The 24,781-nt window shown below is 47.9% G+C and overlaps 3 protein-coding genes across 4 annotated transcripts; 2 read left to right on the plus strand and 1 right to left on the minus strand.

Moving 5' to 3' along the window:
• The first annotated feature begins 7,764 nt into the window (after nucleotides 1–7,764).
• On the plus strand, nucleotides 7,765–9,741 carry LOC125101226 (transmembrane emp24 domain-containing protein 9-like). The gene is made up of 4 exons (XM_047731813.1): nucleotides 7,765–7,769; nucleotides 8,951–9,207; nucleotides 9,353–9,453; nucleotides 9,548–9,741. The coding sequence occupies exons 1-4, from the start codon at nucleotides 7,765–7,767 to the stop codon at nucleotides 9,560–9,562; spliced, it is 378 nt and encodes a 125-aa protein (XP_047587769.1). The 3' UTR covers nucleotides 9,563–9,741.
• Nucleotides 9,742–11,566: 1,825 nt separating this feature from the next.
• Nucleotides 11,567–14,066, minus strand: LOC125100379 (transmembrane emp24 domain-containing protein 9-like). Of its 2 annotated transcripts, none has more exons than XM_047730546.1 (5): nucleotides 13,791–14,066; nucleotides 13,315–13,415; nucleotides 12,885–13,010; nucleotides 12,178–12,324; nucleotides 11,567–12,052 (listed from the first exon to the last, which is right to left on the minus strand). In XM_047730546.1, the coding sequence occupies exons 1-5, from the start codon at nucleotides 13,942–13,944 to the stop codon at nucleotides 11,903–11,905; spliced, it is 678 nt and encodes a 225-aa protein (XP_047586502.1). In that variant the 5' UTR covers nucleotides 13,945–14,066; the 3' UTR covers nucleotides 11,567–11,902. The 2 variants fall into 2 exon arrangements, with proteins under 2 accessions (XP_047586502.1, XP_047586503.1); XM_047730547.1 differs by having other exon boundaries at nucleotides 13,922–14,033.
• A 7,157-nt stretch (nucleotides 14,067–21,223) lies between these two features.
• Nucleotides 21,224–24,725, plus strand: LOC125100377 (transmembrane emp24 domain-containing protein 9). Its single transcript, XM_047730545.1, has 5 exons — nucleotides 21,224–21,438; nucleotides 21,584–21,684; nucleotides 22,444–22,569; nucleotides 22,883–23,029; nucleotides 23,860–24,725. Exons 1-5 carry the CDS (start codon nucleotides 21,255–21,257, stop codon nucleotides 24,007–24,009), a joined length of 708 nt encoding a protein of 235 aa, XP_047586501.1. The 5' UTR covers nucleotides 21,224–21,254; the 3' UTR covers nucleotides 24,010–24,725.
• The last annotated feature ends 56 nt before the right edge of the window (nucleotides 24,726–24,781 follow it).

The following is a 24,781-nucleotide window of genomic DNA, read 5'->3' on the forward strand; positions in this document are numbered from 1 at the left end:
CCATATGAAGTAGTTATATCACCTTGTGATACAGATAATACAGATGAAGAAGCAGTCTGCATGAGATTAAAATAACTGACCTGGGTGCCTGGGTGGCCCCTGCCTTCGGCTCGGGTCATGGTTGCAGGGTCCTGGGATTGAGCCCCGCATTGGGCTCTCTGCTCGGTGGGGAGCCTGCTTCCCCTTCTCTCTCTGCCTGCCTCTCTGCCTACTTGTGATCTCTTTTTCTGTCAAATAAATAAATAAAATCTTTAAAAAATAATAATAAAATAAAATAACTGACCCAAGGCCATGCTACTAGTAATGAATGAGGTAGAGATAGAAAGCTGGCCCAGGCTATGATGAAGCCCAGCTTCATTCCGAGACAAACCACAGATAGTAGATAATATCTGAGCATACCAAGTATGTAGTGAGAAAACATTTTATAAGGGGTCAGGCACATAACTGTTTTCAATCTTATCCCATAACATCAGAGTTCCACCAATTATTGGCTTGACCACTTACTCTAACCTTCAGATTTCCCTTCTGTAAATAGGTATATTTAATACTCTTAGGATGGGGATGCCTGGGTTGCTCAGATGGTTAAGCATCTGCCTTTGGCTCAGGTCATGATCCCAGGGTCCTGGTATGGAGTCTCACGTCAGGCTCCCTGCTCAGAAGAGAGTCTGCTTCTCCCTCTCTCTCTGCCTCTCACCCTGCTTGTGCTCTCTCACTCTCTCTCCCTAATAAATAAAATCTTTAAAAAAAATACTCATAGGATGGTTGTGACTATGACATAATATGTAAGTATCAAGCATTGACTTCATGCTGTGTTCCTTTTTTCACTCTTTCCTTTCTTTCTTTTTTTTTTTTTAAGGTCTATTTATTTTTCTCAGTAATCTCTACACCCAACATGGGGCTTGAACTCCCAATCCCAAGATCAAGAATTGCAGCTACTGACTGAGCCACCAGGCACCCTGTCATTCATTTCCTTTCCTTTTGAATGAGTAACTAAATGCTTGTATTGCTGATGCCTAGTAAGAATATAGAACACATTCATCCAAATTAAAAAAAAAAAAAAGAATACTTGGGGACGTCTGCCGTAGCTTGGGTGGTGATCTCGGGGTCCAGGGATTGAGCCACACATTAGGCTCCCTGCTCAGCGGTGAGCCTGCTTCTCCCTCTCCCCGCAACTCCCCCTGCCAACTCATGCTCTCTCTCTCTCTCTTGCTATCTCTCTAATAAATGAATAAAATCTTTTAAAAAAAGAGAATACTTGCCTAAAGTTAGATAACAATAAATCATAAGGTTAATCAGCTCTACATTCTCTGGTATTTTCCCATACCCCTGGAAATTTCTGAGTTCTTAGGGTGAAACACTACAATTCTACTTTTTACATATGCTTCAGAGAAAAATGAAAGTAGGGAAGGTATAGAATATTCACAAATGATGTCAAGTTATCCTTTGCATAGACTAGACCAAAAGCTTTCGTCCTTCTTTTTACCACTTAGAGTTGTGTGGCCTCATGCAATGATTTAATCTCTCTACCCACAAAAAGGATATAATAACACCTAGGGCACAGTGTTCTTATGGGAATGAAATGAGATTACATTACTTTTATGCAGATGAAGTCCTTACCACAATTCCCAACTCATGACTCAGCTGTCTGGTATATTTAGATGCTTCTCGCTTCACCTGACAGAAAACCCAAGCCTAAAAAAGGCCAAAGGAAGGACATTTCTTGCCTTCTAACAAGAAGTCTACCGGTAGGGTGGTTCCAGGACCAATCATTTCAATATGGCACACCAATGCCTTCAATCATCCAGCATCTGTCCAGCTTACCATTCTGTCATCTTTAGTGTCCATCACTCCCCCTCTTGGTTGCAGCTCTAAAGTAATCACATCATAACTTGCCACCAAGGCATGAAAGATAAGTGCTCATTGTCTGATGTCCTCTTTTAAGGGAGAGAAAAAAACCTTCCCAGAAGTTCCAGAAATAGACATCCTTACATCTCTTACCCAGAACATGGTTAATGCCCTAGTCCCAAAAAGGAAGGAATGGGATTGCCATGAAAGGTCCCGTCTTTCCTAAAGCAGATATCATCCAGAAGAGAGTAGACAGGACTGGGGTTCTCTTAGCAAGTAATAAAGGATGGAGAACGGCTGTTGGGTAGGCCACAAAGGGTATTATGATAGTCTTCAGTGATGGTCACCCAATATTACTGGTTTTCTTCCTTTCCAGATGGGTAACAGAATTGTATTTCCCGGCCCCCTTAGAGCTGAGTGGGAACATACCATGAGCTCTGGCAAATGCGTAGTGAGTTGAAATGGTATGTGTCATTTTCCTGTTGGCTCCACTTTTCACTGTAATTAACTGCAAATAAGTAGCAAAACATGTACAATAAAGAAACTGAATTATCTGGGGCGCCTGGGTAGCTCAGTGGGTTAAAGCCTCTGCCTTCAGCTCAGGTCATGATCCCAGGGTCATGGAATCAAGCCCCGCATTGGACTCTCTGCTCAGCAGGGAGCCTGCTTCCCCCTCTCTCTCTGCCTGCCTCTCTGCCTACTTGTGATCTCTGTCAAATAAATAAAGAAAATCTGTTAAAAATTTAAAAAAAGAAACTGAATTATCTGATGCTAATTGATTGATTTAAACAACCAAAAACTACATAAGAACATGCTCAGAAAAATTAAAGATCTACATGAACAAAAAGGTATACAGTATTCAGAAACCAGAAAACACAATAACGTTAAGATATCAGTTGTTAGCGCCTGGATGGCACAGTTGGTTAAATGTCTGCCTTCCGCTCAGGTCATGATTCCAGGGTCCAGGGATCAAGTCCTTCATCGGGCTCCATGCTCATCGGGTAGCCTACTTCTCCCTCTCCCTCTACCCCTCCCCCACCGCACTCATGCTCGCTCGCTCGCGCTCTCTCTCTCTCAAATAAATAAAATCTTCTAAAAATTTTTAAAAAAAGATATCAGTTTTCCTCACCTTGATCTACAAATTTAACACAATCCCTATCAGAATCCCAGCATATTTTTTCTCTCTCCTTTTTTTTAAAGATTTATTTATTTCAGAGAGAGAGAGAGCAGGGGCAGGGGGAAAGAGAGAGAGAGAATCCTTGAACTGACTCCCCACTGAGCACAGAGCCTGACATGTACCTCTGATTCATCGAACCGTTATGTACAATGCTAAGACATGGAAGCAACCTGTGTCTATCGATAGACAATGGATAAGGAAGGCTCAATCTCAGACCTCTGAGATCATGACCTGAACCGAAATCAAGAGTCAGACACTTAATGGACTGAGCCCCCCAGGCATCCCCCCAGCAGGTTTTTTTTTTTAATTAACAAGTTGATGCTTCATACTGAAATGCACTAGAATGTCCAAAAGAACATGGAAACAGAAAAAAAGTTTGAGGACCAACACTACCTGATTTAAAGACTTATTACAGGGGCACCTGGGTGACTCAATCAATCAAGCATCTCTAAGTCTTGATTTTGGCTCAGGTCATGATCTCAGCATTGTGAGATCAAGCCCTGAGTCAGACTCCATGTTGGGCATAAAGCCTCCTTGGGATTCTCACTCTCCCTCTCCTTCTGCCCCTCCCCCACTCATGCACAAGATCTCTCTCTCTCTCCCTCTCTCTCTGATAAATAAAATCTTTAAGGGACGCCTGAATGGCTCAGTTGGTGGATCGTCTGCCTTTGGCTCGGGTCATGATCGCAGGGTCCTGGGATCGAGCCCCACATCGGGCTCCCCACTCAGCAAGGAGTCTGCTTTTCCCTCTCCCTCTGCCCTTCCCCCCACTCATGCTCTCTCTTTCTCTCTCTTTATCTCTCTCTCAAATAAATACATAAATAAAATCTTTTTTTAACAAAATATTCCACATATAAGTGAAATCATATGGTATCTTTCTCTGTCTGACTTACCTCACTTAGCGTAATATCCTCTAGGTCCATCTATGTTATCACAAATTGCATTCTTTTTTAAGGCTGAGTGATATTCACATATATATGAATATATATGAAGATAGATAGATACCATTTCTTCTTTATCCATTGTCTATCAATGGACACAGGTTGCCTCCATGTCTTGGCATTATACATAACAGTTTGATGAATACAGAGGTACATATATCTTTTCAAAAAAGTGTTTTCATTTTCTTTGGGCACCCAGCAATGGAATTACTGGACTGCACGGTAAGTTCTTTCTTTTTTTTTTTTTCTTTTTGAGATTTTATTTATTTATTTGAGAGAGAGAACATGTGTGTACAAACAAGGAGAGGGGCAGAGGGAAAGGAAGAGGGACAAGGAGATTCCTGGCTGAGCAGGAAACCCAGCGCAGGCTCAATCCCAGGACCCTGGGACCATGACCTGAGCCAAATTCAGATGCTTAACCAACTGAGCCACCCAGGTACCCCTGGACTGTATGGCAGTCTTATTTTTAATTTTTTGAGGAAACTCCATACTGTTTTCCACAGTGGTGCATCAATTTACATTCCCTCCAACAGTGCACAAGAGTTCCTTTTTCTCCACACCCTCACCAACATTTGTTTTTATTTGTCTTTTTGAATCTAGCCATTCTGACTGCTGTGAGGTGATATGTCATTGTGATTTTGTTTTGTATTTCCTAGATCTTGAATAACGTTGAACATCTTTTCATGAGTCTGTTGCCCATCTGTGTGACTTCTTTGGAAAAATGTCTATTCAGGTTCTCTATTTTTTAATCAGATTGTTTGGGGGGTGGTTTGTTTTGTGGGTTTGTTTTTTTTTTTTTTTTTTTTTGCTGTTGAATTGTATGAGTCCTTCATGTATTTTGTAAATTAACCCCTTATGAGATATATCATTTGTAAATGTTTCCTCCTATTCAGTAGGTTGCCTGTGCATTTTGTTGATGGTTTCCTCTGATGTGCAAAAAACTTTTTAGTTTGAAAAGGTCCCAGCAGTTCATTATTGCTTTTGTTTCCTTTACCTTCCGTTCCCTTCCGTAAATACGTTTCCAAGGCCAATGCCCAAGAGATTACTGCCTATATTATCCTTTAGAAATTTTATGATTTTAGGTCTTATATTTAGGTCTTTAATCCAATTTGAGTTTATTTTGTGTATGGTGTAAGAAAATGATCCAGTTTCTTTTTTTGCCTATAGCTGCCAGTTATCCCAATACCATTTATTGAAAAGACCATCTTTTCCCCATTATATACTCTTGCTTCCTTTGTTGTAGATTAAATGAGCATATAAGTGGGGTTTATTTCTGGGCTCTCTATCCTGTTCCATAGATTTATGTGTCTCTCTTTGTGCCATTACCATATCTTGTAAGCTTTTCGGATTTAAAGTCTATTTTGTCTGATACTAGTATAGTCTCCCTGCTCTCTTCTGGTTACTGTTTGCGTGGAATAGCCTTTTCCATTCTTTCACTTGTATGTCTGGATCTAAAGCAAGTCTCCCGTACATAGACAACAAATACTTGGGTCATGGCTTTTACCAATTTTGCCAATCTTTACCTTTTCACTGGAGAGTTTAATCCATTTACATTTAAAGTAATTACTGATAAGGAGGGACTTATTTCTGTCATTTGCTATTAGTTTTCTGTTTGCTTTATAGCTTTTTTTGTCCCTCATGTCTTGCCTTTACTGTCTTCTTGCATTTAGTTAATTTTTTAGTAGTGAAACATTTAAATTCCTTTCTCGTTTCCTTTAGTATATATTCTGTGGCTATTTTATTTTTTTTTAAGATTTTATTTATTCATCTGGCAGACAGATCACAAGTAGGCAGAGAGGCAGGCAAAGAGAGAGGGGGAAGAAGGCTCCCTGCTGAGCAGAGAGCCTGACACGGGGCTCGATTCCAGGACCCTGAGATCATGACCTGAGCTGAAACAGACTCTTAACCCACTGAGCCACCCAGGCGCCCCCTATGGTTATTTTCTATGTGGTTACTGTAGGAATGATATCTACCATCTTACAGTTAAATCACACTAATCTGAATTTATACCAGTTTACCTTCAGTAAAACCCAAAATCTCTGCTCCTTTAACAGCTCAGTTGTTACCCTTTTAGTTGTGGGTATCTCAGAATTATATCTCTATATATTATGTGCAATAGTTACTCCTTACTATAAAAAGAAGCTGTGGAAACACTCAATAAATTGCATAAATATCCAGAGAATTATACTGAATGGAAAAAGCGAATCTCAAAAGGTTGCATACTGAGTGATTACACTTATATAACATTCTTGAAATGACAAAGTTATAGAAACGGAGAGCACAGATTACTTGCTGTCTAGGGTGAAAGATGGAGTAAAGGAACGGGGAGGTAAAGTGTGGGTATAATAAGTCAACGTGAGGGATCCCTGTGGTGATGGAATGTCCCATGTCTTGACTGTATCAATGTCAATAGTCTGGTTGTGATATTGTATTATACGTGGGCAAGATGTTACCATAGGGGAAACGTAATGGGTACACTGAGTCTCTCTGCATTGTTTCTTACAACTGCATGTGAATCTATAATTATCTCAACATAAAAAGTTCAAGTTTAAAAATACTAGAAACTTCTATTATAAAATGTTATCATTTATTAATTCTGAAGCCATTTGTTAATTCTGAATCGTGGTGACATCAGCATGTAGTTATAATAGCACTAAGAAAACCACAACCAGGAACTCCTGGGTGGCTCAGTTGGTTAAGAGTCTGCCTTCAACTCAGGTCATGATCCCAGGGTCCTGGGATGGAGCCCCACATGGGGCTCCCTGCTCGGCGGGAAGCCTGCTTCTCCCTCTCCCACTCCCTCTGCTTGTATTCCCTCTCTCACTGTCTCTCTACGTCAAATAAATAAAATCTTTTTTAAAAAGAAAAGAAAAACACAACCAGGGGTGCCTGGATGGCTCAGTCAGTTAAGTGTCTGCCTTAGCTCAGGTCGTGATCTCAGGGTCCTGAGATGGGGTCAGGCTCTCTACATAGCAGAGTCTGCTTCTCCCTCTCACTCTCCCTCTCTGAAATAAATAAATAAAAATCTTAAGGAAAAAAAAAAAAAAGAAGAACAACACAACCAGCAATTCACAGAAGAAATCAAATGACCAAGAAGAAACCCTCAGCATCTGAGGAGATAAAGATGAAAAGGATAGGAAGGAAAGAAAATAAATGGAAAATAAAAGGAAATACAACTTTTCATACACTTTTTAATCTTTGCAAAAGATAAACTCTTTTAAAGAGTCGTTAAAAGTTTAAATCTTTTGAAGATTTGCAAAAGACTTAATCTTTTGCAAAGATTAAAAAGGTGGAGAATATTTGACCTAAGTGTGGAAATTAAGCACTATAGTACACTGCTGGTGAAACTATAATTGGTACAAATTGTGAAAGGGGAATTTTGTGTTCTCTTATCAAAGAGTCCTACATGTCCTACAGTAATGCGTTTTTAGAAAATGAACACAAATTGTTATTGCAGTAATATACTTAAGAGCAAATAATGAGGTGTGGGGTGCCTAGGTGGCACAGTTAAGCCACTGACTCTTGGTTTCAGCTCAGGTTGTGACGTCAGGGTAGTGAGATGGAGCTCCACATTGTGCTCAGCAGGGAGTCTGCTTAACCTTCTCTTCTTCCTCAGCCCCTCACCTGCCTGTGCGCACCCACATCTTCTCTCTCTCTCTCTCTCTCTCCCCAAAATAAACAGACGGATCACTGAAAAAAATAATTGGGGGAAAGAAATCTTAACCATTTTCATCTCAGGAATGGTTAAAAATAAGGTGCTCTGTGAACTAAGATGATGTTTTATTGTTACTGTTAGGAAAAATGAGGTAAAGACTTCCAATGAGGGGGGGGATGTCAACACATTCTCATTAAACGTCACTCCCTAAGACCAAACGAAACAACAAAGAGAACCCATATTATAAAGAAAACCTCCAAGTTTTCTGAAGCCTTTAGGTGGCACAGTCAGAAACTGCTAAGTTCCAAGACCTGCCAAATACACTGGAATTTGGATAAAATCCTGGAAGGGCAGACACAGACCCTCTGTTGATCTCACACTGAGCACAGAGCCCTCCAAAACAGGTGACTGTCCCCAAGACCCCCACCAATACTCCTTTACCTGCGGGCCAGTAGGGCACCAAACCCGGCCTGGAGAGGAGCCACCACCGCCCAGCTCCTGCAGCAAAGCCCACGTGGATGATGTCGTCTGGTGCTGATGCTGTGCGGGGATGCCTGGGACGATACAGATCAGATCTAGGAGTGGATGGGTTTTGGAGAGCAAAAAAGGTAAAGGGAGTCTCCTTGGCTTTTTTTTTTTTTCCTCCCGCCAAAGTAAGTTGGCGCACCATTTGTGTCACTTTTTCAAAGTTCAGAGGGTTTTTTGTTCTTTTTTCTTTTTCTTTTTCTTTTCTTTTTTTTTTTTTTTTTTTTTTAAAGATTGATTTGTCTATCCTAGAGAGAGAAAGCTCGCGCGAACTTGGCGCCGGGCGGCGGGGGTAGGGCAGAATGAGATAGAAAGGGAATCTCAAGCGGACTCCGCCTTGAACCGCTGTGGGACGAGTGCTCAATCCTATGACCCTGAGATCATGACCTCAGCGGAAATCGGGAGGGGGATGCTTAATTGAGGAAGCCATCTAGGCGCCCCTGCATTTTGCTTTTTCAAACTCAGGACCTGGGAGGTCAAAACCTGAGCTGAAATCAAGAGCCTGACGCTTAACTCACTGAGCCACTCAGACCCCCTCAAAGCTCAGTTTTTTAAAATGGAAGCAAGCCCCAAGTGTAAATGCAGACACGTGGGGGAAAGTCTGGGCTCCTCGGTTTTAAGTCTGTATTTGCCCATAATTCACTCTGCCACCACAAACATACAGCATAACATACGACACAAACATACTTCCAGCATCCGTAAAAAGCTAATAATCACTACCATTCGCCGGCCACCACGACAATCAACGGAAAGCTTTCAATTCTGTGGCCCTAACTCTTTTGCGAGCGGAATCCGCCCCCTAATCAGGTACTGTTTAGCTGGAGCCGAGGGCATCTCGGGACTTGTAGTCCAGCCAGTGGAACTCGTCATCCCGGCAGGCCCAGCGGCTGCGTCAAGGTCACGTGCTGCCGCCGCCTTCGGCTGTGGTGACAAATGCAGGGTGGCTGCAGAGCTGGTCCGGGAGGGGTGTTTTGCGGCCCGCGGAGGCGCGCTTTTCTTCCACTTCGGGGAGACTGAAAAGAAGTGCTTTATTGAGGAGATTCCGGACGAGACCATGGTTATAGGTGCGGGTGGAAGGGGAGAGTTTGGAACAAGACCTTGGTCTTGGGGCGGGGGGCGCGGGAGCAGCGGGTCTCGTCGCGTCCTGGCGGGGCCCGACTCCACACCACCTCGCGCTCCTCTGACCTGGGTTCGCCCCACTTCCTCCAGGAAACTACCGGACGCAGCTGTATGACAAGCAGCGGGAGGAGTACCAGCCGGCCACCCCCGGCCTTGGCATGTTCGTGGAGGTGAAGGACCCAGAGGACAAGGTGAGCCGGCCCCTGAGCCCCGCCGAGCCCTCCGCTCTGCCCTTCCCCTCCAGACCCGGCAGGTGCTGGTTCTCCCCCTTCCTGCTCGCCGCAGCCGCTCCACTGCTGAGCATAGCTGGGTCCTGGGGAGAAAATCCCGGACTTGCGCTCGAGGCCACAGTTGGGCCGCTGCGGGGCTGGCTAGCGGCTCCTCAGCTTCTTCCCGACTGCTGCCCGACTCGGCAGAGCCCCTTCCCCGCCCCGAGCCGCTGCGGTTTTCCTGGCCTGCGAGATGGAAAATCACCTGTCTGGTAGGCGTGGTTGGTGGATTAATTGTGCTGGTCGTCAAAGAATTCCGGCCACTGTGCTGCTGTGACACCTAGACTTGAGGATTTCCCAGAACGGGGTGCTTCCCAAACCGAGTGAGCAGCTTTTAATTTCGACAAGTAAGGATATTAAAGCCAAAGAAAAACAAAAATCCTTAGTTGTCACCTTTCATTTCAAAGAAGAACCAGACCAAAAGAGCGGAAATGGCAGGAGCTCCGAATAAAGAGCCCTTCCCGAGAGCAGTCACATGTCAGCCTCGTCTCAGACCCTTCACCCCTGCCCGAGAAAGTTCTCAGACAGGCTTTTGGCAACTGCTGTAGAGCAGCTCTCTGGACCTTGTCGTGTTGTGAGGAGCTTAGGACTGTTTGCCAACTTTCAGGCACTAAGAGCGTGAAGCCCTGTTTCCTTCCAGCCTCATCCCCCCGTAACACTTGCTGAAGCCCCTTTTCCCTAGGTCATGCTGGGTGGGCAGTATGGCTCTGAAGGCAGGTTCATTTGCACCTCCCATACCCCCAGCAAATACCAGATCTATCCTGTGGTCTCTCTTAGAGTCCGGATTATGATAGAGTGACTTTCTTTTGATCTCTCAAATTGCCATTTTTTTTCTTTTTTTTTTTTTTTGCTTTAGGGCTTCAATATGTGCCATTCCTTCTGGCCAGAACACACTTCCCCCAGCTGCTTCCTCATCACAAATGCAATTCTAAAAAGCACCCTTCTCTGACCATCTAGACTAGGCCAGCACTATATCATGTCATTTTTGGCGCATATCCTTCTCAGAAGCACGCACTACCTTTACCTGTTGTTTGAGCCCTGCCTCATTTGGTATCAGATATGTGCGAGAATGTGCCTTTCTGGATCATTTTGCTTTTTCTATGAAAGAGAGCAGAGCAACCCCCCCCCCCGACTCACACACTCATCCCTTCAGATAAGGGTAATGGGCCCTAAGATCACATACTTTGGTGTGAGGTTACTCTCCAGTGGTTCTCCCCACCCCCAGCCTTCAGTTTAGTCCACTCATACTTTCCAGAAGCCAGTCAGGACCACACCCACAAATGAGCAAATACCCAAGGCTTGCAGTGTTCCTCAAGCGTATCCTAGGGGAGGATGTGTCTGTCTCAGGGGCCAAGTGCTTGGGTTGTTGCCCTATCCCCCTCCTTATGGGGAGTCTCCCTTTATTGACGTCCTTAGCCTTGAGGAGTTGGACTTCATTTTGTTGAGGGTGCCAGCCAGTGAATTTCCTTATCACAGAAAATGTCAGATTCACATGTGAGATGACTTTCCCAACAGGGCAACCAACAGAGTTCAGATGAGGCAGAAGCACTGGGTACCTAGATGCCTGGTTATCTACACCTGTGTGCACCTGTGACGGTTGAGTTAACGAGATGCTGACTCTAATGGAAACAGTTACTTGAAATCCTATTTAAAAAAAAAAAGAAAGAAAGCATCTCCTGAAAAAAAGTCAACCTGGGACATCCTAAAGAGAGACACAGGTTGGTTGAAGAGTAGTATGAAAACAAAGGTGCCTGTCCAACTGCCTGGAAAAAACCAGCAGAAGAGCACATGTGGGGACCAGAGCCCCACAAAGAGGCACAGGATTAGCACAAGCACTCAGGTTACCCATAAGATGGGCCCAAATTGAACTTTTCTTGAAAGGGCTCCACAAGTTGCTAAGGCTTTTGGAGAACAAGCTTTCTTCACCCCATCCATTTTGGGATCAGTCCCCACCAAATGCATGCAGAGCCTTAATGTTAATATCTGGTTAGAAACAAAACACCAGAATGAATTGCAGAGTGGGAGGCAATAAATGTTCAGGTCAGAAAGTTGGCAGTTTATAGACACTCTTAATTCTCTCCATCTTGGGACAGTTCATCGAGGTTAGCCATAGGGGGTGGGGGCACCCTCCCTTCCTCCTCAGCAGCCCAGAGCCCCAGAGAATCCTGCAGCTCCCCAGCCAAGCATCTGGCAGGAAACCCATCCTCTCCCAAGTGCCAGCTGAGAAACCAGTTCAAAGAGGTCCTCCGTCACCCCCACCCCCACCCCCGTGGGGTTGTGGGAATCCGAAGCCAGGAAGTACACCAGGCCAGGCCACTTGCCATCAGTTAAGAGAAAGGGAATGAGTTCGGGCTAGGTTTCTGGGGCCCGCCTACACCAACTTCTTGGCTTTAAAGAAACTCTTGAGGTGCCGCATCTGCCAGACACCGGCGGCAACCAGGATGAGGGTCTGCATAATGGACCACCACAGCACCTGTTGGTTGGTGCTCTCGCTTGTCTGCCGGAAGCGCTCCTCTCGCCACTGTGGGAAGAGAGAAGGGAAAAGATGCCTGTCTAGAGCGCCCTCTGGGGGCAGAGCTGGAAGAGCCACTTCCCAGGAGGTCACATATCGTACCCTATCCCAGCTGGGCCAACCCAGCCCCTCACCCTCTGGTACTCCTGCTCCTTCTGGATCAACTCCACCTGTTCCACAAGCTGCTGTAGGCGCAGATGCAGCTGGGTCAGCTTGTCCTTGGCCGCAAATTCTGCATAATCATTGGTGTGTTCGCCCAACTGCATGTCCAAGTGAATGGCCTGGAATGGGGAACCCAGGAGGGGGTAGTCAGGGAGCTCAGCTCCATGAACCTGCCGGAAATCTAGCTTCTACATCCCCAGCTGGGCCTTACACTGGGAGTTCCATTCCTTACACACTGACTCGGTGACTGGCCCTGCTCTGGGGGTCCAGACACCAGACCAGGACCTGGCTTGTGTGGAGTTCTATATTCAGAACACAAACGATGGGGCAACATGTGCAGAGAAATAGAGCTGTGACTCTGAACCAGGCAGTTTACTAGAAGTTTTGAATTGGGAGGTGACATTGGAGAGCCCAGAAGCGCTCAGATGCAGAATAGCTCTAAACCTCCTGTTACGAAGCCTGGTCTTTATCCTATGGCCTGGAGCCAAGGGAGCATTTTAAGTCTGAGTGACTCCCTCCTCAGGTCCCCTTTCATCCTCAGGACCCGTTCTTGGGATGCGTACTTGAGGTAAAGTCCCAGCCCTACTCAATAGGCACCACCCACCACAGCCTTCTCACTCTATAGAGGCTGAGAAAGGGAACACCTGGGGACGGTGGACCTCCCACCTGCCACACTCACCAGCTTGCCATCATAGAAGAGGGCGAACCGGATGGACTCGAGGTGGAGGCAGATCTGGTGCTCTCCTGGAGACTGAGAGGTGAAGGTGAAGCTTCCCTGAGGGCCGTACTGCCGGGCCAGGAGGTTCTAGAGGAAGCAGCCTTCAGTGAGCACAAGTTAGCCATGTACCTGCTTCCAGGAGATTTCAGGAGAATCCCAGGTGCAGACCCCCGCAGGCCAGAGGGGTGGGTGTAAGGGAAATGGGATCGGTTTGGCTGGAAATTCCCATATTCCAACGTTAATACAGAATACAGGATTGCAAAGACCATGGCCCTCCTTGAGCTAGCCTGCCTGTCAGGAAACACCTTCTGTGAGAAATGAGGGACTAGAGAAGGCCACACATTGATGCTGGGACCTTGGGGGTGCTGCAAGGAGTAAAGGCCTGCCTCACCTTGTTCTCAGGGTCCTTCACAAACACGAACAAATTGATCCACTGTGGGGAGGGCTGGTACTTTTCCATAGCAGGGTCGTATAGCTCAGTCTTGTAGTTACCTAATGGAGAGGCAAGAGAGGTGCATTCCCAACCATCCCCCTGACCCAGACCTGGTGGTCCGGGGTGGGGGTGGGGGGACAGGAAGATCTCGAGTCTGAGGAGCCTGACCACGGCCCTCTGCCTCTCCTCCCTTCTCCAGCACCACTTCTCTGCCCTCGTTAGAGTCTGCATCAGACTCGGCGCCCCCCGCCCCCGCACAGGCAAGAGAGAGGATGCCTTGGCCAGACTACTGTCCACCCATTACCCCCGAGCCCACCCCCGCCCCCGGCAGGGGAGGGGAGGTGGGGTCTGCGCTGGTGCCACGGAGCCCTATTCCCCTCCCCTCTCGACACTGGGTGCAGGGAGGGCAAGGCCGGAAAGGCCGGCGCGCGCACCTATGACCACGGTACCATCGGGGATCTCCTGGATGAAGCACTTCTCTTCCAGCTCGCGGACCTCGAGGTAGAAGGCCCCCCCATGGCCCATAAGCGCCAGCAGCTGCCCTAGCAGCAGCGGCAGGCCATACCGGTTGCTCGCGCTCTGCTCCATCCCTGCCCGGGGCCAACCCCGGGCCCAGCTCCTCGAGCCCCGCAGGCCCCCGCCACCTTCGCAGGCGAGTCCACGGGTCTCCGCGCGGAGCCTGCGGAGACTGCGAACGCGTTCGCGGACTACAACTCCCGGGAGCCGCCGCGCGGCCCCGCCCCCGGCGCGTTCCCGCCGACCCACGCAGCGAAGGGGTCCCGTGAGCCCGCAGCGAAGGGGTCCCGTGAGCCCCCACCCAACCCAGGCCCCGCTTCGCTTGCTCCGCGCAGAAACTCGGGGAGGCATAGGTGCTGTTAGCCCTTCTTCCTGTTTGAGGTAACAGCCTCAGAGAGTGGAGGGGGCTTGCCCTCTGAAACTTACAGGGCACCCACCCCAGATGTGTGCGGAAAGAATGGGGATAATGGGAAGTTTATTACTTGGACTTGAACCTCGAAGAGTTTAGGATTGATTGGGGAAAGGAGGTGACATGGCGAAACGGAATGAGAAGCCCCGTGGGGTTTCAAGTCTGAAGCAGTAATTCAAGAAGGGGAGGAGGAGATGTCGCGGTTTTCATGGAAGGGATTAGATTTGACTCAAGCCTTGAAAGATGGTTAAAATCTCCCTGAGCAGCGGGGAACAAGAGCAATTTAGGCAAGGGAACGTAGCATTGCCTAGCAGCCAGACCAGTTAAGGGACTGGGGGAAGAAAAGTTATAGGAACGTGGAGGGAGTAGGCAATTGGGCTGAATCTGAGGGCGCAGGAGGTGTCAAGCCTGCTTGAACAGGGGAGCCCTTCATCCAGCGTACTTTTCTCTGCATTGGTGAGCCTGGAGGGAAGAGAAGATGGCAAGCAAGCCACTGGAAAAGGGTAGGGGTACACAACTGAAAGGGGTGGGAGGATGAAGCCAACATGACAAAATGGGGACCCAGAAAAAGCAAATCTCGAGAAATCAAAAGTTCACAGTGCCCTGGGTAGAACAGTGTGGACCCAAATATGTCAACAGAAAGCTGTAGCCCAACCCAGGAAATGGGATGAAGTCTTCCACCACCTAGTGCCTGGTAGTAAGAGGTGCTCGTCAGTTTATTCAGCAAATATGTTATGATGATGAGATGATGTGTGTGTGTGTGTGTGTGTGTGTGTAAAATCAATACAGGGTGTTAAGATTGACAATATGGGGTTCTGGGTGTCTCAGTTAAGCGTCTGCCTTCAGCTCAGGTCATGATCCCAGGGTCCTCAGATTGAGGCCCACATGCTCACTGGGGAACATGCTTCTCCCTCTCCCTCTGCCTTCCACTCCTCCTGCTTGTGCTCACTCTCACTCTCTCTCTCTGTCAAATAAATAAATAAAATCTAAAAAAAAAAAAAAGAGAGAGAGAGAGATTGACAATGTGTTTTTTAGTTACCAAGAATGGTCCCCTCATTTTAGTGGTGTAGTTCACTGGCAATCCTAGGGGAGCGTTTTTTATTTCTTCACTGGGAATGATCATTAAACAAAAATGACAGATTTGGATGTTAACGAAAGTCATACTTTAGAAAGGTCAAATAAGACAAGAGCTGGAAAGCATCTGTTGGATCTGAGAGCTAGTTGTTCACCAGGGGAGTTAGCCAGAGCTGGGAGCAGAGGTAGAAATCAGGCTTGGGAGACAGAGGTGCTGTCCGTGGTCCTGAACCGTCATTCCTCTCCAGACCAGTACCACCACTTAGAGTAAAGCATAGGCTCTGTTTTGTTTTTAGTAAAATTTGCAATCCCTCACAAGGCAATACTCCTATAAAATACAACCAAAAAATGAAACTAATCGTGTGTCTGGATATCACATCAATATTAAATTTCTGTAAAAATTCCTAAACACTTACTCAATATCTGCACTTACCTCATTGCAGACCTATAACAAACATGAACCAGTACCAGCACCCACACTACACTGTGAATACCACTCTTGCATGGCAGTGGTCCATTGGCCAGACTACCCACAGGAACCTCCCAAAGGGTCAAAAGTGGAAAATGCTTGCAGCTACATGTATGTAAGGATATAGTACACCAATGAGATTTCAAGGCACAGAACCCAGACATTAGGAAGGAGTTGGACATGACTGTCCAAGTAGCACAAGTGTTTTGTCGAAATAGAACAACCAGGGGTGGGGGTGGGTGGCTCAGTCAGTTAAGCATCTGACTTTGGCTGGGGTCCTGGGCTCAGAGTCCTGGTATAGGGCCTCATGGAGGTGGGCAGGGAGGGGGGCTCTGCACTCAGTGGGGAGTCTGCTTTTCCCACTGCCTCTCCCCCCTCCACCCTCACGTTCTCAGGCATGCACACACTCTCTCTCTCTCCCCCTGAAAGGAAGGAAGAAGGAAGGAAGGAAGGACAACTGTTTCTGACCAATAACAAGACTAGGAACATAAGAGCAGTGAACCCACCCTTCTGGGATCCTCCCACTTGGCAAAAATTTCATTCCACAATGACTGCCAAGATCACTGAACCTGGGTGCCATTTGTGACATTCAAAGAAGACACTGGGTTGGTACATCTACTTGCCTCATCTGTGGTTCACTGAAGACCTCAGACTTAGATTTTTTTAAAAGGAGAGGTTTATTTGAAGAAATATTACAGCATATAAAATTGCATAAAGACTTAATTTCCACTCATACAGTGGTAGATTTGATATAATTTATAATTTAAAAATTTTTTTAAGAAATCCAGAATCAGGGACACCTGGATGGCTCAGTCGGTTAAGCGTCTGCCTTTGGCTCAGGTCATGATCTCAGGGTCCTGGAATTGAGCACCGAATCAGGTTCCTTGCTGAGCTGGGAGCTTGCTGCTTCTTCTCCTTCTCCCTCACCCTCTGCAGCTCCTCCTGCTGGTGTGTGTGCTCTCTCTCTCTCTCTCTCTCTCTCTCTCTCTCTCTCTGAAATACACGAAGATTCGGGCACCTGGGTGGCTCTGTGGGTTAAACCTCTGCCTTCTGCTCAGGTCATGGTCTCAGGGTCCTGGGATCAAGCCCCACATCAGGCTCTCTGCTCAGTGGGGAGCCTGCTTTCCCCTCTCTCTCTGTCTAGCTCTCTGCCTACTTGTGATCTCTCTCTCTGTGTCAAATAAATAAATAAAATCTTTTTTAAAAATTAAAAAAATACACAAAAATCTTTTTAAAAAAGAAGTGGAGCCTGTTGAAATTATTCCAACTAGTCAATCCTAAACCTGCTCACTTGCTCCCCGCACCTACCATTCCTTCCCATAAAGATACATTAAAGGCTTCTACCCATGCTTTCCTGTCACTCTCTCTACCCCCAGACAGACCCTGGCGCTGTCCCCTGTAGCCCTTGAGTGGTGCGATATAGTCACTTGTCTTGAGAACTATGGGTAAGAAATTATCTTTCAATGGCAACCATCTCCTAATCTGTTGGCCTCACCATACTGGAATAAAACCTACATTTGAGGGGCGCCTGGGTGGCTCAGTGGGTTAAAGCCTCTGCCTTCGGCTCAGGTCATGGTCTCAGGGTCCTGGGATCAAGCCCCGCGTCAGGCTCTCTGCTTGGCAGGGAGCCTGCTTCCCTTCCTCTCTCTCTTCCTGCCTCTCTACCTACTTGTGATCTCTGTCTGTCAAATAAATAAATAAAATCTTTAAAAAAAAAAAAAAGAAAGCCTACATTTGAGTACAGGGAAATCAGAGACATGGGAGGGGCTATGGGATGATGGGGCAGAGGGAGGAAAGGGGAGGTAAGTAGGGCGCATCTGTGTCACTGTCTGCTTTTGCCATCCTGCCCCTCTTCACTCCACGTTGGTCTCCACATTTTGTCCCTTTCCTCCCTTTTCTCTGTTTTTTTTTTTTCATCAGCGACAATGAATGACCTTTGAACTTTGAATCTGAAGAATGAGGCCTCCCCCATGCAGGAATGGTGAAAAGGCTTCCTTCCAGGGCAGGAGCAGTTACTGGTTAGGGAACTTGACAAAGGGTGACAATAGAAGATGCTCTGAGAAATCCGCTTCATCTGTGCAACCTCAGATGTGAGGAGAAAGGATCTGCCCTTGTGGGGGAGCTGAACCCAGAGAAGTGTCCTGGTGCCTCAGTCAAGTCTGCATTTCTTTAACTGTCCAGAAGAGATGTTTAGAAGACCAATAACTTTGAGGAGACTGCAAGCATTTTACTATGGGAAAATGTCATGGTATTTTGGCCATAGTAGAGCTGAGACTTAGGTGGGCAGGTGTGTAGCGTTTGGCCACATTTCCCCTAGAAGTCCTCTGAGTCTTGGGGTCAATTATTTCCTGACTCTCAGGGACTGAGGCACAGCCTGGCTACTCTCCTGATTTGCCCTATCCACAGGTACCCCCCCCAGAGTATTGGGGAGCAGGAGGACACAAGCCCTCAGTTAGGGTTCAGTCAGGCACAGACATGTAGGACAGACTGCCCAAAACCTCAAGAACAATGGATGGGACACCCAATGAGACTCCTGAGAAAACTCACCAGGAGTGGAAGGATCCTGTTAGAGGGACCACTAGAAGCCTAAGGAGGATGGCGAAGGTCGTTCAGCAGAACATTGTGATATCCCAGAATTCAGCACCAGCACCCTCATGTCTAGGTGTTCTAAGATAGAGAGCAAAAGGAAAAGAACTTCCTTAGGAATTTTCTTTGTAGAGATGGTCACAAGGAATGGAAGTTGTTTTTCCACAGTCCAGGGGGGAAGATGAGTGTAGAAGGCAGTGGTTCAGAGGAAGGGGTGGCTTGGTGGTGTTCTGGGGATGGTGTGAAAATCAGCACCAAACCAAAAGAATCCATCCACACCAGAGCAGAAGACTTGCACAGGGCAACTCTGATTTTATGTACAGAACATTCCACCCTTACTATGCCCAGGTCAGGATGCCCGTGGAAATAATCAGGAGGAGACATCACAAGAAAACCAGACATGGAGTATGGAGATTTTGGCTTTTCCTATAATTACGTGTCATCATTACCATTCTTCCCTCTTTCCCTCCCCCCTCCTTCTTCCTTGCTTGCTTCCCTCTGCCTTCCTCCTTCCCTCTTCTCTCTGTCCTTCACTGTTTCCTTCTTCTCCCATCTTCTCTTTCATTTTCACGCCTCTCCCTCCTTTACCCTCCATATTCTTTCCTTTCTCTCTCTTTCTCTCTCTTCCCTTTCTCCAAGCAAACATCAACTGCATACTGATTACTTGTCGTCCTAGGTTAAGGAGACGGTGAAGGAATAGGGAAGTGGGTATGGCTTGAATACACAACATGAGGGATCCATGTGGTGAAGGAAATGTTCTGTGTCTTGACTGTATCAATGTCAATATCCTGGTTGTAACATTGCATTATACTTGGGCAAAATGTTACCATGGAAGAAACTGGGTAAAGGGTACACTAAATCACTCTGCATTGTTTTTACAACTGCATGTGAATTTATAATTATCTCAGTGTAAAACGTTTAATTTTAAAAAATACTAAAGGGGTGCCAGGGTGGCTCAGTGGGTTAAGCCTGTGCCTTCGGCTCAGGTCATGATCCCAGGGTCCTGGGATCGAGCCCCGCATCGGGCTCTCTGCTCAGTAGAGAGCCTGCTTACCCCTCTCTCTCTGCCTACCTCTCTGCCTACTTGTGATCTCTGTCTGTCAAATAAATAAATAAAATCTTTAAAAAAAATAAAAATACTAAAAATGTCTATTATAAAATGTTATCATATGTTAATTCTGTAAACATTGGTGAATCCCAAATGGTGGTGACATCAGCACTAGTAGCATGTAGTTATAATAGCACTAAGAAATGGGTGCCTGGGTGAGACTCAGTTGTTAGGTGCTTCCTTCCGCTCAGGTCATGATCCCAGGGTCCTGGCATCAAGGCCCACATCAGGCTCCCTGCTCTGCGCGAAGCCTGTTTCTCCCTCTCTCACTCCCCCTGCTTGTATTCCCTCTCTTTGTCAAATAAATAAAACATTTTTAAAAAGAGACAGATTTTTTAAAATAGCACTAAGAAAAACATAAGCTGTAATTCACAGAAGAAAACAAACGACCAAAAAAACCTGCTCCATATCCAAGGAAATAAAAATTAAGAGAATAGTGAAATACAACTTTTCATTCAATTATTTTGCAAGATTAAAAAGTTGAGAACCTTTGTCCGGGGTGTGGGGAAGTAAGCCCCAAAACACTCTGCCTGTGAGACTGTAAATTGGTATGAAGATTGAAAGGGCAATTTATAAGAAAACACACACACACACACACACAATGTCCTACAGTAATGCTTTTTAAAAAAACAAATCAACACAAATTTTTATTGCAGCAATATACATGAGAGCAAATGATTAGGGAAAGAAATCTTAACCACTTTCATCACAGGAATGGTTAAAAAAATAAGGTATGAAACAAGATGATGTTATATTGTTGCTTTTAAGAAAAATAAGGTAAAGACGTCCAATGAGGGGGAAATGTCAACACATCCTCATTAAATTTCCCTCCCCAAGACCAAACGAAACAACAAAGAGAACCCAAATTAGAGAGAAAACTTCCAACTTCTATGAAACCCTGAAGTAGCACAATGAGAAACTGCCAAGTCCGAAGAGCTTCCAAAATACACCGGGATATGGATAAAATACAGGAAGGACACGAAGGTCACACCCAGACCTCTGCAGATCTCACACTGAGCGCAGAGCCCTCCAAAACGCGGCGGCTCTGCCCTCAAGACCCCCAATGATAGTCCTTCACCTGCAGACCACTGAGGCACCGAACCACGTTCCAGAGAGGAGCCACCTCGGGCGAGCTCTGCAGAAAGGCCGGGGTGGATGATGTCTGGGGCCGATGCGGGGACGGAGGCGGGGCGGGGGATGGGGGGAAGGATGCCTGGGACCATAAGACCAGATCAGACCAGATCTAGGAGTGGTTGAATTTGGAGGTGGCAAAGAAGTGGTAAAGGAGGTCTCCCAGGCTTCTTTTATTTTCTCCCCCAAAGGTAAGTTGGTGCACTTCTGGGGTCATTTTTTCAAAGTTCGGTTTTTAAACATAGAAGCCCAGAGTGTCGCACGCAGAAATATCAAGTCAGGGATCCTCGGTTTCAATCCTATATCTGGCCATAATTCATTCTGCGACCACTAACTGCGTGACTGGCAGCATCTGTAAACAGTTGATAAACACTAGTAGCCGCCTGAGACTCCGCGATCAACACAAAGGAGGTTTCAATTCTGAGGGCGCCATTAGGTTGCAGGCAGAAGCGACTCTCCAATCAGATACTGCCTCGCCGTGGCCGCGGGGGATCTCGGGACTTGTAGTCCAGCCGGTCGAACTCGCTGTCCCGGCAGGCCCCGGGGCGGCGGCGGCAGGGCTACGTGGCGCCGCCGGCTGCGCTTGCGCCGGCAGGTGGGGCAAGATGGCTGCGGAGCAGGGCGTGAGGGTCGTCCGGCCCCGGACGGGAGCGGGATTGGGCACGGTGATTCGGGCCTTCGTGTTGCTGCTGTGTTTTGCGGCCCGCGGAGGCGCGCTTTACTTCCACATCGGGGAGACCGAAAAGAAGTGCTTTATTGAGGAGATTCCGGACGAGACCATGGTTATAGGTGCGGGTGGAAGGGGAGAGTTTGGAACAAGACCTTGGTCTTGGGGCGGGGGGCGCGGGAGCAGCGGGTCTCGTCGCGTCCTGGCGGGGCCCGACTCCACACCACCTCGCGCTCCTCTGACCTGGGTTCGCCCCACTTCCTCCAGGAAACTACCGGACGCAGCTGTATGACAAGCAGCGGGAGGAGTACCAGCCGGCCACCCCCGGCCTTGGCATGTTCGTGGAGGTGAAGGACCCAGAGGACAAGGTGAGCCGGCCCCTGAGCCCCGCCGAGCCCTCCGCTCTGCCCTTCCCCTCCAGACCCGGCAGGTGCTGGTTCTTCCCCTTCCTGCTCGCCGCAGCCGCTCCACTGCTGAGCATAGCTGGGTCCTGGGGAGAAAATCCCGGACTTGCGCTCGAGGCCACAGTTGGGCCGCTGCGGGGCTAGCTAGCGGCTCCTCAGCTTCTTCCCGACTGCTGCCCGACTCGGCAGAGCCCCTTCCCCGCCCCGAGCCGCTGCGGTTTTCCTGGCCTGCGAGATGGAAAATCACCTGTCTGGTAGGCGTGGTTGGTGGATTAATTGTGCTGGTCGTCAAAGAATTCCGGCCACTGTGCTGCTGTGACACCTAGACTTGAGGATTTCCCAGAACGGGGTGCTTCCCAAACCGAGTGAGCAGCTTTTAATTTCGACAAGTAAGGATATTAAAGCCAAAGAAAAACAAAAATCCTTAGTTGTCACCTTTCATTTCAAAGAAGAACCAGACCAAAAGAGTGGAAATAGCAGGAGCTCCGCGAATAAAGATCCCTTCCCAAGAGCAGTCACATGTCAGCTCCGTCAGACCCTTCACCCCTGTCCCAGAAAGTTCTCAGGCTTTTGGCAACTGCTGTAGAGCAGCTCTCTGGACCTCGTCGTGTTGTGAGGTGCTTAGGACCCTGTTTGCCAACTTTCAGGCACTCAGAGCATGAAGCCCTGTTTCCTTCCGGCCCCATCCGGCCTGTAACACTCACTGAAGGCTTTTCTCTCCAGGTCATCCTGGCCAGACAGTATGGCTCTGAAGGCAGGTTCACTTTCACCTCCCATACCCCTGGTGAACACCAGATCTGTCTTCACTCCAATTCCACCAAGTTCTCTCTTTTTGCTGGAGGCATGTTGGTGAGTGGAACCACGCGGGATTTGTAGCTTTCAAGTTCTAGACCCAGCTCAAGCCTGGAGACTTGGAGGTGCTTTGGGTATGAAATGAGTATGTCGGATTTGTGTTTCCTAAAAATTCTGGGTTTCCAGTGAACATCCAGGCATGGTTGCTGAACTCCTTGTGTGTGCCTTGGTCCAAGGCTCCACCAAGCTGATTCTTGCCTGTTTTCCCAGATCTGCCTAGGACCAGACACTGTGGAGGACCAGCTGCTCATCCCTGGCAGGACAATGGAGCAGGGCTGCCTCATTTCTTCTTTTCCTTGTCTGTCCCCAGAGAGTTCACCTGGACATCCAGGTAGGAGAACACGCCAACGACTATGCAGAAATTGCGGCCAAAGACAAGCTGAGTGAGTTGCAGCTCCGAGTGAGACAGCTGGTGGAGCAGGTAGAGCAGATCCAGAAAGAGCAGAACTACCAACGGGTATGTCGGGCAGGACCTTCTGGGTGGGCTTCATCCCAGGTGCCTTCCCTTGGCTCATCCAGAAGTTGCATGCAGGTCAAACTTGGGTTTCATTCTGAAACCCAAGGGATTCACATGTCTGTGCTGCTCTGCCAAGTCTAAAAGGCAGGGTGGGTACCACTAACTCCTGTTTGTAACCAAGGAGACACAATGACACATGCACAGTGACAAAAGGAGGGATCGATGCTAATACCTTGGGTGTTAATTCCATGGCTGCAGGTGCTTCCAGGAGCAGCTATTTCAAACTCCGTTGTGTCAGGGAGCCAGGATGGGACCATGAATGGCTCTGTGACCATAAGGACTGTTCTGTATTTAAGCCTCAGGGACCTCAGTTAATTGTCAGCTGAGGGCAGCCTTGCAGATATTTTAGACCTGGGTTTCAAGAAAAGCTATGTGGATTTTTCCCGGGTTTTAAATATTTGCAAAACACACGTGCATGCCAGATGTCCTCACTGGGCCACCAGTTTGCAGCTTGTGCCCTCAGTCCTCAAGGAGCAGCTGGGGAGACCTGGGCAGAGAGGTGAGAGCATGTCCACTCCTGAGTGCTAGAGGACGGCTCTCTCTGATGGGGTGATAATGCAGCTACTTTACCTCTGCCCAAGGCTCCACGAGGGGACCAAGGGAGGAGGAATGCAGCCCTCAGGTGGGTGGGGGGTGTTTCTTCAGGTCTTTGCAGGTACTTGACGGGAAGCTGAGTGGAGCTGCCTGGCCCTGGGTTCCCCTCCCAGTTACAATGGTGCCAGGTGGGGCCCAGCAATCTTAAGCCCCTCTTCCCTTCTCTCCTCCCACAGTGGCGAGAGGAGCGCTTCCGGCAAACGAGTGAGAGCACCAACCAGCGGGTGCTGTGGTGGTCCATTCTGCAGACCCTCATCCTCGTAGCCATCGGTGTCTGGCAGATGCGGCACCTCAAAAGCTTCTTTGAAGCGAAGAAGCTGGTGTAGCCATTCCTGGCCTCACAGGCCATCCTTCCTCCCAGGCTGGGGGAGAAAGGGCCTCCTGGAACTGATTTTTCTCTGGCAGGAGGACTGGTTCCGAGCCGTGGTTATCTGGAGGGGAGAGGGGCTACAGGCACCCCCCGGCATAAGCTTAGGGCAGTGGTTTGGCTGGCTGATACTGAGCAGATGGTAGGGCAGTGCCTGCCCCCTCCCCTGGGCTCTGAGCCCTTTGCAGTAATCAGCCAGGGGCTGGTGAAGCCACTGGGAGCCCCACTGGCACCTCAGAATCACAGTGTTACTGATCAGGGATGTGAGGCTGTTGTCTGGGGTGGCTGGGGGGAGGGGAGCGGGTGGGCAAGCCAGTCTTTTTTCTGTCTTCCTTTGCTAACGTGGGATTTTTGAGCAGGTGGGGGTGTGGCTGTGATTCCCTGCCACCCTGGGAACCTCACTGTACCCTCCTTGGGCCCAGACTGCTGATCCAGGATGTTTGTGTCAATGGAGGGTGGGGGTGGAGGGAGTTGCAGTGTGGGGAGAGTAGCCTGGAGCTTGACCTCATCTTCTCAAATTGGTTGTCCTTTTTGGGAGCTTGAGGAACTGGGGTCAGGCCAAGCAGAGGCCTTGGTGCTGGTTGGGGATGGGGCCTGCAGAGTCTTAGTTACTGATTTCATTTTCAATAAGTCTAGGTTTGTTACATTGGTTTCCCAATAAAAAAGAAAAATTGACTTCTTGTCCAGTGTAGTTACTGCAGTGGCCATAACACGGAGGTGCTTGGGAAATG

The sequence above is a fragment of the Lutra lutra genome, chromosome 5 (genome assembly GCF_902655055.1).
Source record: "Lutra lutra chromosome 5, mLutLut1.2, whole genome shotgun sequence".
In the NCBI taxonomy this organism is placed as follows: Eukaryota; Metazoa; Chordata; class Mammalia; order Carnivora; family Mustelidae; genus Lutra; species Lutra lutra.